Source organism: Mus pahari, chromosome 3 (assembly GCF_900095145.1).
Source record: "Mus pahari chromosome 3, PAHARI_EIJ_v1.1, whole genome shotgun sequence".
Lineage (NCBI taxonomy): Eukaryota > Metazoa > Chordata > Mammalia > Rodentia > Muridae > Mus > Mus pahari.
In genome coordinates, this window is record NC_034592.1 from 63,215,696 (window position 1) to 63,231,661 (window position 15,966).

The following is a 15,966-nucleotide window of genomic DNA, read 5'->3' on the forward strand; positions in this document are numbered from 1 at the left end:
AATGATAACTGTTTCCAAAATATAAAACAAAATAGCTAAGACACATTAATAATAAAGATGATTAACACATAAAAGCTCATACATATTTTGTGTCATTGGGAAAGTAAGACAGCTTACATTTAAATTGTATGTTATCAAAGCACACAAATGTCAGTTTGGAAAATGTTCCTGGGGAATGAACTTTAGTTAGGTAAGATGATAAAGATTGTTACAGACCCAGCACTTTGTGGGGGTGGAGAGAACACGTGACTCACTTGCCTAGCATAAGCATCCTCTGGACAGAAAACAAGAAGATAGGGAAGTCCTGGATGCATGAAAAACACAACATATTCATGAAACAAAGCAAGCGGAATTTTGTGGAAGTTATAGGACACTAAGACTGCAGAGCTGAAGGTGGCCTCCCATGTGATCCTAGGGACACAGCTTCATCTCAGAAGACCGCCCCAGCATAATTCCATCCAGCGCACAGTCTGAGAGTAGTCCACAGTTAGCCATCTCTAGCCAGCTTCCCTGTCACCAGAAGTCCATGTCTCTACCCTACAGAAGGCATGCTGAACACTGGCATCAGACCCTTGAGGCCCTGCAGTTGTCCTTTTGTTGTGAATGGAAGGCTGATACGGAATATCACTTTAAGATGGATAAAGGTGAAAATAAGCACCAGCATCAAGAACAGCTTAGACCACGAGGCTAAAGATGAATCACAAACAGCTCAGGCAGCTCTGGTAAACTACAAGGCATTACAATTAGAGTAGCCAAGGCGACTGTGAAAACATCTGTACAACCAACTGCTGGGGCCTTTAAATGACATCACCTGTGGTCTGCAGGCTCAGGCTCGTGCACAGTTCGGGGCCTGTGCGTGTCAGTGGACAACATCCAGGAAACAAAACAAACAACAACAAAAATCAAACCAGAATGGAAAAGACTTAAAACCATCAACACCAAGATCTAAAGGTCAAGAGACTGAAGCAAACAAAAGAAACAAAACAATACAAAGAACCCAGTTACACAGAAGATGTTAAGACAAAACTGCAAGCAAGTATAGAGAGGAAGGGCTCTCATCACAAAGTGGATGCCGAATTCATCAGTTATGTCAAGGCTTGCCTCCAGACGATGGACCAGGAGGCTCCTTGAGCTCTCTGGCAGTGGAGGACGTCTTCTAAGAAAACAGTTTAAACGCCTTACAATAATCTACCTTTGCTTCACTGCTGCTGCAGCTGATACCTGGCTGTGGATTTTTTATAATGTGAAGCAAGAACTTTCCTCAGTGTAAATTTTCCTTTGGTAAATATTGCCCAGACCCCGCTGCCAAGGGTGTGCTGTCTAGATGCCTGTTCCATTTTCAAGGACAGAAATACACTTTTACTTGGCCTTAGACAGGCATGGAAGTCAAGGGCAGGACACAGCAGTAGTGGGGGTCAGACCTCCATCTGATTCTTTTTTCTTTTTTACATGTGAGTACACAGTCGCTGTCTTCAGACACACCAGAAGAGGGCATCAGATCCCATTACAGATGGTTGTGAGCCATGTGATCGCTAGGAATTGAACTCAGGACCTATGCAAGAGCAAGTAGTGCTCTTAACTGCTGAGCCATCTCTCCAGCCCTTCATCTGATTCTTGTACGTGAGCAGATTACTCTTGTCTGCAGCAGCCTGATGGGCAGCAGGGCCCAACGCAGGAAAGAACAAACCTTGGCATCTGATTGTGTGTAAGAGAACAGGAAGATTAAAGACTCAAGAGATAAATCCTAAATTTGGTAGCTGACAGCAACTTGAACAGGAAACTAGGAAAGAGAGCAAAGTTTGGGAGAAAAGGAATCTGATCTAGACAGAGTTGATTTGAGGGAACGTGGCACACCCAACTAGAGGTCCTCTGGTGGCATCCTGAGTCAGAGAGCCCTTGGTAACTAGCAAGCCCTGCATACACAGGGCACACTCAAGAGACGACACCCAGAGGAGAGTGAGACCCATGAGCCTTGGAAGTCACAACTTCAGCAACAGAAAGAGAAACCAGAAGGGATGGAGCCAAGAGGGTGATTTGAAATAAGACACAGATGTCACTGACTTTCGAGGAGACAGCGCCAACTGTGTCCACTGCGATTTAGAATCAAGCAGGTCAGGTCCAAATAGCCCCTGATTTTTCTGAGACTAAGCATTTATTAGATACAACAATTAGAAGTTACTGACGCTGGAAGGGGAAAGCAGAGAGTGACTGTCGGGGCAGAAAGAATAGAGGGACAGAAAATGGCACAGAGAAGAAAGGAGCTGGGGCACGCCTGCACAGGACTGAGCTCTGAGAACGAGTGGGGCCATCGGAAGACATGGGCTGAGAGCAAGCAACCCTCCCATGCCAGTTCTGGGTACACACTTACTATACTTCCTATTGGAGACCTAAGCACTCACAGGAGCTAGAACCAGGCTGGACCAGAACTTATGCTGGAGTGAGAAGACAGGAGGGTGTCAGAGAAGCCAGAGCACAAACACAGTCTCACCCTAAAAGCTGCTGGTAAGGACCACACAGGAGGACAGGGTGCAAAGGAGTCCCCTGCCCTGTGACTCTTCATGATGGAGAATGGAAATTTCTGTAAAATGACTTAAGTTTGCATGTGTGCAATATTCCATACAACCATGTCAGATTACCTTATCTGTGCCTATTCTTGCCTCTGTAATTTTAATCTTTTACTTTCTAACAGGTCACTAATATAGACTGAGTCTCTAGACCAGAGGTTCTCGCTGTCCTAACGCTGTGGCCCTTTAATACAGTTCCTCATATTGTTATGACCCCTAAGCATGAAATTATTGCTACTTCATAACTGTAATTTTGCTACTGTTATGAGTCATAATGTAAAACCTGCTATGTGACCCTCAAAGGGATCATGACCCACAAATTGACCTTAAAGTCTTAAATTCCTGTTAGTCTATCAAGGGAAACAAAATTGGTGTCAGCCCACTGTCTAATCCTACAGCCAACACAATAATGCATTGCATAAGAATAAGAATATTTAAGAATAATATATTGCATAAGAAAATGAGATACAGAAACAACTAGGTAAAACTTAATAGAACTCTAAACTAAGAAGACAGAAAAAGCACACGTCTCCAAAAAAGGTCGTCTTAAAGCAAATATGAGTATCTGAGAATAACTAAAATCTTTACAACCAGGTAAAAGAGAGATGACTCTTCATCTAATGAATTAGCATTAGTTTTCAGAACAATTACATAAGAAATTGTCACACTCACCTCAAACCTACTCTATACATAGCATATAACAGGTAAAAGATTTGAGTTTGCAAAATATGGAGTAGTTAACTGTTATCATGTTATCTTGATAAAATTTAACATTAACATTTAGACTTTGCCTTTGTTTCCTAAGTTGCATGTCTTCCATCACTCCTTGTATGTGGTCCACGTTTTCTTTATTTTCAATAGTTACATCCTTTCCATAGGCCCAGGAAGCCTGGTTGGAGATCTGATCCAGGAGACCTTGACCTTTTTCTCGTAAACCTTGTAATCCTACATCTAAAATAAACAACACTGGATTGAGTCTCTTAACAAAGGTGTTTTCCCCCAACAGCTAGACATGGGTTCTAAATGTAGACTTTGGACAGTGACATGCCAGGATGCAGATCTTTGACTATCTCAAGCAACAGAACCTTTAAATGGGGCTTAACTGGACCTCTTTTCCACTTTGCTAAATTCTCCCTAAATGAAAACTTCAAAGAACACATCTGCATAGATGACTATTGCTAAAAACTAGAAGTATGAGAATCTCTATTTAGCAAATACTATTTTCTGTTTTTTCTTTTCTCTTTTGTGTTCCATTTTTTATGGAACTAGTGCACATATTTTGTTTAAAAATGTATAATATTTGTGAGATTGAAAAATCACTCACAATGTTTGAACAGAAGAAAAGGATGAACACTAGCTATGAGTTGCAGCTCACATGCCATGGGAAACACCATTCAGGATGTACTGATGCCAAATTAGACCCATGCAGAGGAGTTCTCTTTTGAGAAAATGTGAGGCTCAAGAAAACTTCTGATACTTTAAAAGCACATTTGGCATATAAAATATTAAATAGTATTATGCATACCATCCATTAACAAAGGCTGTAAGCAAGTAAAACGTCAATACAAAAATGCTTTTTAAACTAATTCCCTGAAGCTGTTTTCATAATGAATTAATTTGGTTCAATCATATGTCATCCCTTTCTCCTACCTCGCCTCCCTGTTCAGTATCTTCTCCATTCACTCCTGCTGTAAAATGCCCCTTCTCAGTTTTACTTCCAGCTAGGAAGTTCATCTTTTCCTACTGCACACACATGGAAAGGGTCCAGAGATCAAGGGTCAGAGGTGGGTGGATTAATAGAACTGGACCACACTTTCCCTTGGAGATTACTCCCAGTGTGGAGACACAACGCACAGAATCAAACCAACTAATTTTTTTTCTCATGGTTAGAATATAGCAACAAACATAACAAAATCACAGAATAAAACACAGTTTGGGGCATGCAGGGTTTGCCATGGAACACTCAAAAATATGGTTTCAGCATGCACTATACATAGCTGTCCCTGGAATATGCAAGACATAGCACCTGTAGATTGACTGAGTAACAGAAGGTAAAGGCCCAAGGAAGGCAGGACTGAACAATCACAATGGAAAATAAATGCTTTATCATAAATTATAACCCTTCAAGGGAATAAAACCTTTTAATACTTTGTTTCTGTGTTCACTGCAAATGATAATTAGTTCAGCTTATAAATTAACTCTCTAACCATGGTAATATTTTTACAAAGAACTCTTTGGCTTCAGCATTTTTAAAATCTGCTTACCAACACTTTTCAGCTTCTCTTCAAGCAGTTTTAAAGTTTGCTGAATCGATGCTCCATCAGCTGGTGCTACGTCTACGCACAACATCCCTAATAAGCCGTCCAACTGCTGAGACAACTAAAGCAGAGGGACAGAGAGACAACCCTGATGTAACCAGCAGCTCAAGTCTTCAATGATTAATGAGGTCATCACAGATACACTTGGAAAGACTATGCAGTTAAAAGATAAGGATGAGTAATCAGAAAGGTTGTCTAGAAGATGGGACACACGGACGCATGCACCAGGAAGGTCAGCAGAATGCAAGAAGTTACTGATGGTTCCATTTCTGTCTGTTACAAAACACATGTACTGAGAAACCATCAAAGTGAACTACTAGCTTGGAATTCTCTAGTTAAATAAGTCCAATCACATGCAGAATGACAAAATAACTTAATTAAAGAAATTCATTTCATTACATCCACCAGAAAATTACTGTTCCAGAAAAGTCATCACGGGGCATGCAAACCTACAAAAGTTTTGTGCAGATTGTTTGGACCACTTGCAGACAGGGAAGGGAATCAGAGCAGGTACTCACATCTTGGGCCACACCATGAAATTCCAAAGCTGCCTGCAGGAGGTTTTGCCTAAATTCTAGCTGACTGGCCTGTCGATAGCAANCGTCGCTAAGCTGTTGCTGTAGAGACTTCAACTCCACAAGATCTTCCTCATCTCCGGCGTTTAAGAGTGCTGCAATCTGCTGGTTAAGCTCCACGTATACTGCGAACCACTCCTGTAACAGGGGCATCACAAAGCAACCTAAAGGTCAGGATTGCTCCTGGAGCACAATTTCTAATTTCTCAAGAAGAGAAACAGAAATTTTTGCAAATCAGAATTATTTAAATAGAGGGAATTCACATCCTTCCACTGTGACCCCCAAATCAGCCACAAATCAGTCTCTCCTGGGCTTTTTTGTTGTTGTTGTTAGATATTTTCTTTATTTACATTTCAAATGCTATCCTGAAAGTCCCCTATACCCTCTCCCTGCCCTGCTTCCCAACTCCCACTTCCCGCTTCCAGGCCCTGGCATTCCACTGTACTGGGGCATATAATCTTCGCAAGACCAAAGGGGCCTCTCTTCCCAATGATGGTTGACTAGGCTATCTTCTGCTATATATGCAGATAGAGACACGAGCTCAGGGGGTACTGATTAGTTCATATTGTTGTTCTACATATAGGGTTGCAGACCCCTTCAGCTCCTTGGGTACTTTCTCTAGCTCCTTGGGTACTTTCTCTAGCTCCTCCCTGTGTTCCATCCTATAGATGACTGTGAGCATCTACTTCTGTATTTGTCAGGCACTGGCATATCCTCACAAGAGTCCGCTATGTCTCTCCTGGGTCTTCTAAGTGGCCCTTCTTCCCTGCTCTAAGAGAAGCCTGTTTGTACTCAGAAAACACGGGGACCCCTGGAGTTTTCCCAAACCAACTATAGTTCTTATCAAGAACATCTTACAAGTCCTGGATGAGCCCATTCCTCATCATTACCTCCAGACTGTTGTTGTCTATTCCCCCAGACCTCACCACTGCCTCAGTGCATCTGCAGAATTTGAATGTCACCTTTTCAGGTCCCCTATCCACAGAGGAATGCCACAAAGGCTTGGCTTTCTCTTCACAGCATTTCCACCATCTATCAACACCAACTCCTGAGTTCATCTCTGACTCCCTGATTCCCTTCTGAACTGTATTTTTCTCTTTATCTTACTGACCTATTGTAGACACCACAAAAGCTGATTGCCTGCTACTATACAGCGCCTAAACCTCAGTTTCATGAATCCTGTTCTCTGCCCTCCAAGAACTGATCCCAACTGTCTGCCTTTAGCATGTTCATGTTACAATCCTATGGGGTCCACCAACCCATGTCAGCAGGTTTACTGCCCAGAGCTTTGCAGCCTCCTCTTCCTCCCTCTATCCTGGGTCAGACTCACACTACTTCCATTTAGACCCATGCAGGCTTCTTTCTATACATGTACCCATCATAACCTAGAACTAGGCTTCTCTGCCTACTGCGACTATACCAGCTCATGTGGCTAAGGTACTATAGCAATGTGCTATACAATTGTGGTCAGTAGCAGAACACATAATACAATGATGTTCCACAGATTATATAGCTTACCAACATCACATCACTCAGTCAATGTTTATGCAACATAAAGGAAAATACATTTTCAGTGCTTGCCCCACCTCCACACTGTTGGGTAGTGAATGGCAGGATACATGTGTGTACAACTTCGTGCCTTGATCATATCAGACTTCAAAGTTTTATTATTTAAAAAAAAACAAACTATTAAGCCTTATTCTGAAATGTCATTTTCAAAGAAAAATTAGTTTTATTCTTCTTTCCTCTTTTTCCACATATCTCTGGCACTGTGCCTGTGCTTCCCCAAAACACACACGCATGCATACACACACACACACACACACACACACACACACACACACACACGCACACGCTCGCACTCTCCTTTCCACTGCTGTATTACATGTATCTTATTGGACTCTCTTAGAACCTTGTTTCCCCTCATGATCTCCAGGTTTCACAATCTGCACACACACTTGCCTCCCACTTACTGACCATACACAGGATGAGAGAGAACATACAGTTCCTAAGATATTACTCCTTGCTTCACTGGAAGAACCAGAAGCATCTCGTGAGAACCTGTGAGCAATTCTGGAGCCCTGCACAAGGTAAACTGCCATACCCAGGGCCCTGCAGCCAGTCCACTGTCCGGCGCCCTGCAGCCAGTCCACTGCCCAGCGCCCTGCAGCCAGTCCACTGTCCGGCGCCCTGCAGCCAGTCCACTGCCCAGCGCCCTGCAGCCAGTCCACTGCCCAGTGCTCTGCACCCAGTCTACTGCCCAGTGCCCTGCAGCCAGTCCACTGCTGCAGACACAGAGCTTTGCCTGTGCAGTTTTATGTTGTCTGTATCACCCACCAAGGCTTTTTCAATTGGATTACTTTCATCAGCATGTACATCAGCTGAAATATATTTAAAAGCACATTTTAGGTTTTCTATACCTTAATGTTTTAAGTGAAATTACACATACATGCATATGTGCACACACAAACTTGAACATATATACACACCTGTATACAAATGCATGTCTATCACACACACACACACACACACACACACACACACACACACACACACACATCTTTCTTCTAGGGGTTCTCAATACTCATTTTCTCTCACTTACTATTCTCTTTTGAATTTCTACTAATCAAATTTCTCCTAAGAAGTTTCTCCTAATTTTGTACTATCATTCTTCTGAAACCACCATGTCACACTCACCAGAGACTCCACGTCTTAGCTCCTCCACGAACCAGGCCCCAGGCTCCACCCCATGATTCCACACCTCATCAGTCAGCTGCCTCCCTCCTTTAGTAGTCTCTAGTCTTTCATTTTTATTGCCTCTATCTCCACACTAGTGTAAGCTCAAAAAGTGCTTCTTATAGATTGAAAGGCATTACAGTCCTCAACACAGGGCCTCTGCCTACACCTTGTTCCCCCATTCCCTGGCAACACCAACATCCCACCTCCATCATGCTTCTGCAGCAGCTTCCTTCCAGCACCGAGGTTTTTGAATTCCTCCTTCACCACATTTCAAGGTTCAGGGACTAAGTGCCACCTCCTCAGAGAGGCCTTGCCTCAGCACTACACCTCTCCATTGCTCTCTACTCCCATCTCTCCTGACTTAACTGTAAATTCTATATGGTAAGACTTTGCTACAACTCAAGAATTCAGAACAATGCACGCCATTAACTCACACTGAATAAATATTCAAAATATAACAGACATTTCAGCCTCGGTATTAAATTAAGTAGGTAACAAGATAATTTTTGCCAATGTCTGGAAATTTTTGGGTTAACATGACTAAGACACAGTAGTGATACATATGAGAAGCCATACAACAAAGATCTTTATGCCTAGCCTGTTAAAAATGTTGAGGTCAAGCTACTGTTTCATTAATGGTGGTGGTAAGAATTGTCTTCCTATTTTATTGGTTATTTTAGAAACATAATTAGTTTTTAAGGAATTTTGAAAATAAAAAGTTATTACAGTAGATAACGGAGAGTAGGTATCAACATCTCATTTCACACCGTGTGTCTTGTGTGCTCATGTGCGGCATGGGGACAGGACGGGTCAGAGGACAACAACCTTCAGGCGAAGTTCCTCTCCTTCCAGCACACGAGTGCCTCTGACACAGCTCAGCTCATTAGGCCTGGCAGCAGGCACTTCTCACCAGCCCAAGAATGGCTGTTTTAATGTGAAAGGAATCATGGAGAAAATTGATGCCATGTTCCCAAATAGAATGTGATTTCACTGTCTTATTTATAGCACTTAGAAATTTAGTTAGTATTCTGAAGAAATGTGTCTACTTCCTGAAAAAGAAGTTGCAATGATTTTAAGCAAAGCAATACATTAAGGGGTTGGCCTTCTAGAAAATAATTTTTCACTGGGAACTTCACGCTTCACTTGGCTTCATGCTTATCAGAAGGTTAAGCTCTGGTGGGGCCCCAGGGTACACACCAAGGATGTAAATATAACACGAGAACGGCTGTGTCTCAAAAATCAATACCTTGATTAGAGATACAGATTTTATTGATTTACATAACTGAGACTGTCCTAAAGACACATCGGCCTGTCTAGGATGAGTCATGGAGACTGGGCTTGTCTATAATATGCACTGAAAGTCAATTAAAGTGTTTATTCCTACAAAAGAGGGGGGTGTACAGTGTGTGTTCCCCGAGGTGAGCAGATTGCCTTTCATTCACCCTGATCTATCCAGGTTATACATCTGTTATATGGAATATGATTAAGTATGGTAAAATGAAAAAGCACAGGATTTGGGGCTTGAACGAATATATAGTAGCCAATGAGTGTGAGTGTCTTCTTTGCAGCACTAAGACAGTCAGCCAATGAGCGTGAGTGTCTTCTCTGCAGCACTAAGACAGTCAGCTAATGAGCGTGAGTGTCTTCTCTGCAGCACTAAGACAGTCAGGTTTTAGCAGCCAGTGTTTGTGCAGTGGGGCGCTGCTGGAATGATGAACATCTACAACAGCTGTACCAGGAAAAGCATCCCGCTGCAGATGAAAGAAACAGTGCCAGGTCAGGCTACCAAGGTGATTTCCACACAGGATGTATCAAGAGGACATACTACTGGTTCCTATCAGATGGTATACACCAGGATATACATGTGGCCTCTGTGGCCAGGATCCTGACAGAATGTTAACAAGGCTTCACGGACCATACTCCACACTCTTACCACAGATTTCCTGCTTCAGTTGCCTCTACCAACCTACAAAAGACTTTTATTGAACTAATTAAAAAAAATTTTTTTTTAATGTTTTGAGAGAAGGAGTCTTCCAATTTGTAATTCTCCTGCCTTAACATTCTGAGATTATAGGTATGCAATACCACACCAAGATTCAACTAAAATATTTTAAAATTTGTTATCAGACTCTATAACCACCATCACATTCCTTACTATTTTCTCTGTTGTGCTAAAAAGCTGAATGACTTTCTAAACCATACTCCCTTGCAAAGAACTGTGTGTTAGTAGGAGTCTCATTCTTCTTTACACTAATCTTAAACTGCCAAACATATTGAAGTTTTAGTTTTAATTCTCCATTATGCTTTTATATGAAGTTTGAAATTTAATGCTTGACATTGTAATTTAAGGCAAATGGTATACTAAACATTTCCAAATTTTATCTTTGTTAGCTATCAATACTAAATTTTGCCATTACTTCACAAGACCTGATAAACACCAATAAATGCTTCCTGCAGTTGAATCTTATTTACAAACAAACAAGAGTTTCAATTTTGTTATTGGGTTTTTGGTTGGTTGGTTGGTTGGTTGATTGATTTTAAGACAGAGTTTCACTATGTAGTCCTGGATGGTCTAGAACTGACTATGTTGACCAGATTAGCTTCAAAGTTAGGGCAATTCTCTATAGGTACCACCCTCAGTTAAGAAAGTCTTGAATAAAATACTAAATATTATAACCTTAAATATCATAAGCTAGCACTTTTATTATCAACCAACCTTTTCACAAGTCAATGGTGCAGCGCCACCTATTGGTTAAAATTGTTCAATCCTTTTTAAACCTTACAAGGGAGAATTTCAAATCTAACTAAAGTGCAACCGAACACAATAATAAAAGTCCACATCCAGCAAGCTTTAGCTGTTTCCAACCTGCAGCTGACTCCATTTAATCCCAACTCCCACCCAGTCTTTCCACACTTCCCAATCATGCAGTGAATCTCAACCAGCACACACAACTTCAGAACAATCTGTGAGGAGCCATCAATGTTTTCCTCCAGGACCAGGAGTGAAGAACGTCAATTTGTCTCTGCAAGTTTGCAAGCACCAACAGCATAAGAATTAGGCCATGACCAAGAACATGCTCTCTTAGGTTTATTCATTAAATTGAGTGACTTCTCTAAGAGAAGACACAGAAAGGAACACGTGGAGCCCAGAGACCCACTGTGACGTCAGGAAAGCATGTCTGTCAGCAGTGCCTGCACCTGAAGAACCTTCCTCTAGATATCCCCACACAGTTGGGGGTCCTTTCCAGTTTACAAGTTCTGCAAACATTTGAGCACACAAAAGTATGCTGAAGCACACAGACTCCATAAGTACACTACTTCTTTAAAGTAATTTAATGACCTTGTAAAGACAATGTTACACAGATATACCTTTGTGTGTAACCTGCACCTTTATCCACACTTCATGAAACACGCAATGTGTTTTTCAATCCAATGTGAACTTATACATGGTTTGTGTATAACCCATTTTCTACCTATAAGTGTTTTTTCTTGGTTTCTTTTTAAAATAGCAAAACGCAAATGTCTTCAGATCCTCACATCACAAACCCTCACTAAAAGTCTTGCATAATTAAGTTCTCTCAGATAAAGTCAGGAATGCTCTGTGACTACTGTGGGTTTTAAAGGGAAAATGAGTATGATCGTTTGATATATAACTATAAAAAATTTCACATTGAAACCCATTATTCTATATGATTAATACTTGCTGAAACAACAACAATTAAACCCAGAAGTTTCCATCTCAGGAACTACTGGTAAAGGTTCTGTATTTTTAAGTCGCCACTTCCCTGACACTGTAAATGTCATCCAAATTGTGCTTCTTTAACCAAGTAATAGAACTGTATGGGAATCAGGCCAAACTGACACTGATTATATACCAGCCATCAAGGTCACTTTCAGACCTCTAAGCACTCAACATAAGCACTCCGTGCCCTACACCAACACTGGCAACTACCCAGCACCCAGTACTCAGTCCCACCCAGCTACTAGTGCTGCCAGGGCAGAGGGAAAGCTCCGCACTCACGCTGTGCTGGCTCTCGATCTCCTCGTGCTTCTGTTGCAGGGCCTGGGAGGCCCTGATGGAGTCACCAATGCCCCACTGTGCTCTCAGTTGCTCAGACCCAGGCCCTTCAAGCCAGTTCACAACCTATAAATGAAAAGGTGAGATGAGGATAACCAAAGGCTTTCAAATTTTCATTCTCATTAGTTTCCCATCCCCAAATTCCTGAATTCTCCGACTGTTTATAACTTAAATTATTTAAGTTCTATTTAAATATCTATTAAATATTTTAAAAATCACATGTAGTAAATGTCTCATCTGGAATTACATATTTACACTGGAATATCACTAACAGAAACCTGAACTTGGAAAAATGGATACTGTAACTAACACTTAGCTTTCAGCTATCTGACTATCTGCCAGGCTGAGGAAAAAAAAACAAGTGAGAAACCAACAAGACAGAACACTGGGATGCTTCTACTAAAGAGAGTTAAATTCTGCTTAGATTAAGAGATCCAGAACTACAGGATTTAGGGCTGGGGAGGACATCAGAAATGACACTGGTCAAAAGTTTTAACTAACACCTCAGAAAACTGAGTTTCAGCAATTAAGTAACTTGTCCAAGGTAATAATATACTATTGAAAAACTAGGACCAAAGGAAAGATTCAGTGGAATGTTCTTTCCAAAGCCCTAAAAACAGTTAAGTAACAAAGTTAAAATACTACTACTTTACAAACTACAGAATAAGACTACTTTAATATGTTCTAGGTGTCTTCCTAGGATAAACCAGACATCTAGACTTCTGAGGAGAAGCCCCACAAACTCTGCTCAAGTGAATATTAGGGGGATCTATAGTTTGCCAGGATGATGGGACTCAGCCCTCATCTGCAGTGTCACAGAGGTAGGTGTAAGGAGGTAAGAACCATCTGGGATAGATGAGTCATTCTAGCATCACAGGTTCATGCTTCCTTGTGGATCACTGAACTGAAAGATGCCCCAAGTTGTATTCCATCAGATCTTAACAGTTCAGAGCTGACTCTGGGTGAATTTTGGTAGAAACAACATTACCAAGTAACACTGGTTACATTATAACCTTTATCAGGTGCTGCGGGAACAGAGTAATGATGGACTGATGCAGGAGGTCCTGCTAACTCTTCCTGAACACTCTGTTAAGGAATTCTAATAAAGCAGAGTGGGAACAATATTACCAAGTGTCACCTGTTACTAAGTTACAACAGAATCCTAGACTAGATGTACAGAGACTTAAACCTAAACTTGGGACAGTTCTCATGAAGTGGGCACAGATGCTCCCGTCTCTAGCTGGAATGGCTGCATAGTGAAGAGCAATCTGTCTCTCACAGTGCACTTCTGCTAACTCAGGGTTGACACACACTCAGTTTTAAATGCTCATGCATTCTTATTATAATTATATAAACATACAATATAAGGCAATCCTGTGTGTTTCCTTCTGTTAATTTTCAAAGCAGCTTTCCTGTATCATTCTAGATGTATTTGCTTCAGCCAACTCCTAAGATCCAAATGATTTCTATCCTGTGATTTTTCACTTAGCACTAAACTACAATACTGTAGTGATTTTCCATGTGCAAACGACTAGGATGTTTAATAAGTTTACAAACCTCGTTTTAAGCAGGCCACCCCTTTGCCTGCCTCTCTCCAACTGTCCAGTCAATCAGCCCATTCACCCTCAGATGCTCAGCTATTGCAGCAACGTTCAAGACTCTGCTGTTGCATGGGTTCGTGATTATATGACAAAAATACACAGCAGTTATATACAGTATTTTCTCTAATTCTGCTTTACTTCCTTGGAAATACATCCATTGGACCTTTCTTGTCCAATGATGAAAATGCTAATGACTAATGCATACATTATACATCAGTCCGGTAAAATACTTGCTTCTATCCAAAATCACCATTTAACTGTATTTTCCAATAACCTTTGCAAGGTACACAAACTATTGTTATGGAAATACTCCTGCCAACTAGAAAAGAAATCTCTCCATACAGTTATTAGCAGTACTGAATACATTGCAAATGTCTGTTTATTCCATATATGGGGTCTTCTGTGATTTCTCCTGTCTTTTTATCTCATATTCTTCTGCTTTAATATACAAACTTCTGCTTTAAGGTTCAATACTATCACACAAAGCTAAAAAATAAAACAGTATTACTGCTGAGCAACTGGAGTAACTGTGTTGAGCTTCCTTCCTTTTGGCTGAACTCTTGTCAAGTTCATCACGAACTCTACTGGCAGGAACTCTTCCGAATAAGCAGGGATCTGGTCCTCAACACCTTTGGGCTCTCATCTTAGCGTCTCTGTGGGAGCAGGGCTCTAAGGCCTGTTTTACGTCACTGGATAGTGTCACTTTTACAGAGTCATGAACAGGTGCCAGTCGGAATTCTGGCTCTGTGCCCACTAGTACTTTTAAGAGTGTGCAGGGCTGCTTTCAGGACGTGCCAATCGGTGTTCGTAAGACACTCATTACTGTTCCATATTTTAGTGTTAGATACAATAGTTAAAACAGACACTTTCTTAAGAAATGTACAAGCCTCTTGGGAAAATACAGATGAGAAACAAACCATAAAGCCTGAGAAGGCAGAAGGAGCTCAATGCAGAGAGGGTGGGGAAGCACAGAGGCCAAGACTTACAAACTCAATCTACCATGACAAGTCTTACACAGCAACTGGAATACCCTGACAGCAGCACTGGGTGCCATATTTAAGGTGAAGGCAGAACTCAGACTCAGACTGGGTACTGCTTCCTGACTGATTAGTTAAATATGAATGTCAACGTGTCCTCATGGGTTCCTGTGCTGTCCGCTATCTTCAAACTCTTGCCCTTTACCGTCTAACACAGAAGAAAGCCCAGTCACCCGACACCTCCTGCCCTGAGTTTCCTGGCCGGTAGACTGTACAAAGCAAACCTTTGTCCACATCAGTAGTCTGTCTGCTGCGTTAGTTCAATGACACAAAAGTGAGCTAAAGTACAGACACCTAAACAAAGGACAGACATCTCACCGACACAGAAAGGTCAATCATATGAGATGTATGTATGAGTACACACAGCTTTAAAGCGCACTGAAACCTTCTTTCTTCGATATGGAACACCATAGTGTAAATGCAGTAACTGTATGACTATTTCTAATAAAAGTATTCAAATTGAGGTCAATGCCTAGTAAACAAGTCGATTTAAATGCATCAATGATAGGAGCTTGCCAAATGGTGTTATAAAAATTTCATTCACACTTTACTCAGTCAAATATGAATGTTAACTTACTTTAAAAACAGTTTTATATATAATCTATAACCTTATGACCCCTCAAACAGTTATCGATACATTTAAATGCAAAGTATAACCTTGGAAATGTGTCCTTAAAACCTGTGAGAACAAATATTTGCACAGGCCAGGAACTGCCTATGTCCGTCCACAACTGTTTCGCAGCTGGACAGCATGGGTGTGTCAGGACACATGCGTGGTCAACCCCAGCAGGAGGGCAGCCAAGCACCTGACTCAGGAAGGGCCTGGGGACTGGGCACGGAGCCTTCAGCTGTGCACTTCGCTACTGACAGTGCATCTTACTCTGCACCTATGGCCTCTCTTTAGAATGGAGGAAAAGCGCAGGCTCTAAAAATAATACCTGCAGCGTTGGCAGAAACGCTGGTGCATTACACAGCGGGAGCAACCACAGCCCCTTCAGTGAAATGGTGATGTTGCTTACCTAACTCCTAACTTCACAGAAGCAGCATAGGGATA

The 15,966-nt window shown here is 41.5% G+C and overlaps 1 protein-coding gene across 2 annotated transcripts in view; it reads right to left on the reverse strand.

Annotated features, from left to right (window-relative positions):
* Sestd1 (SEC14 and spectrin domain containing 1) overlaps window positions 1–15,966 on the reverse strand; it is a 98,066-nt gene that overhangs the window by 13,099 nt on the left and 69,001 nt on the right. For both annotated transcript variants that reach the window (XM_021192358.2, XM_021192359.2), the window contains 4 exons: window positions 12,218–12,340; window positions 5,401–5,595; window positions 4,829–4,943; window positions 3,356–3,515 (listed from right to left, as the gene is read on the reverse strand). In XM_021192358.2, the coding sequence (XP_021048017.1) occupies window positions 3,356–3,515; window positions 4,829–4,943; window positions 5,401–5,595; window positions 12,218–12,340 (593 nt within the window). The remainder of the gene's footprint in view (window positions 1–3,355; window positions 3,516–4,828; window positions 4,944–5,400; window positions 5,596–12,217; window positions 12,341–15,966) is intronic.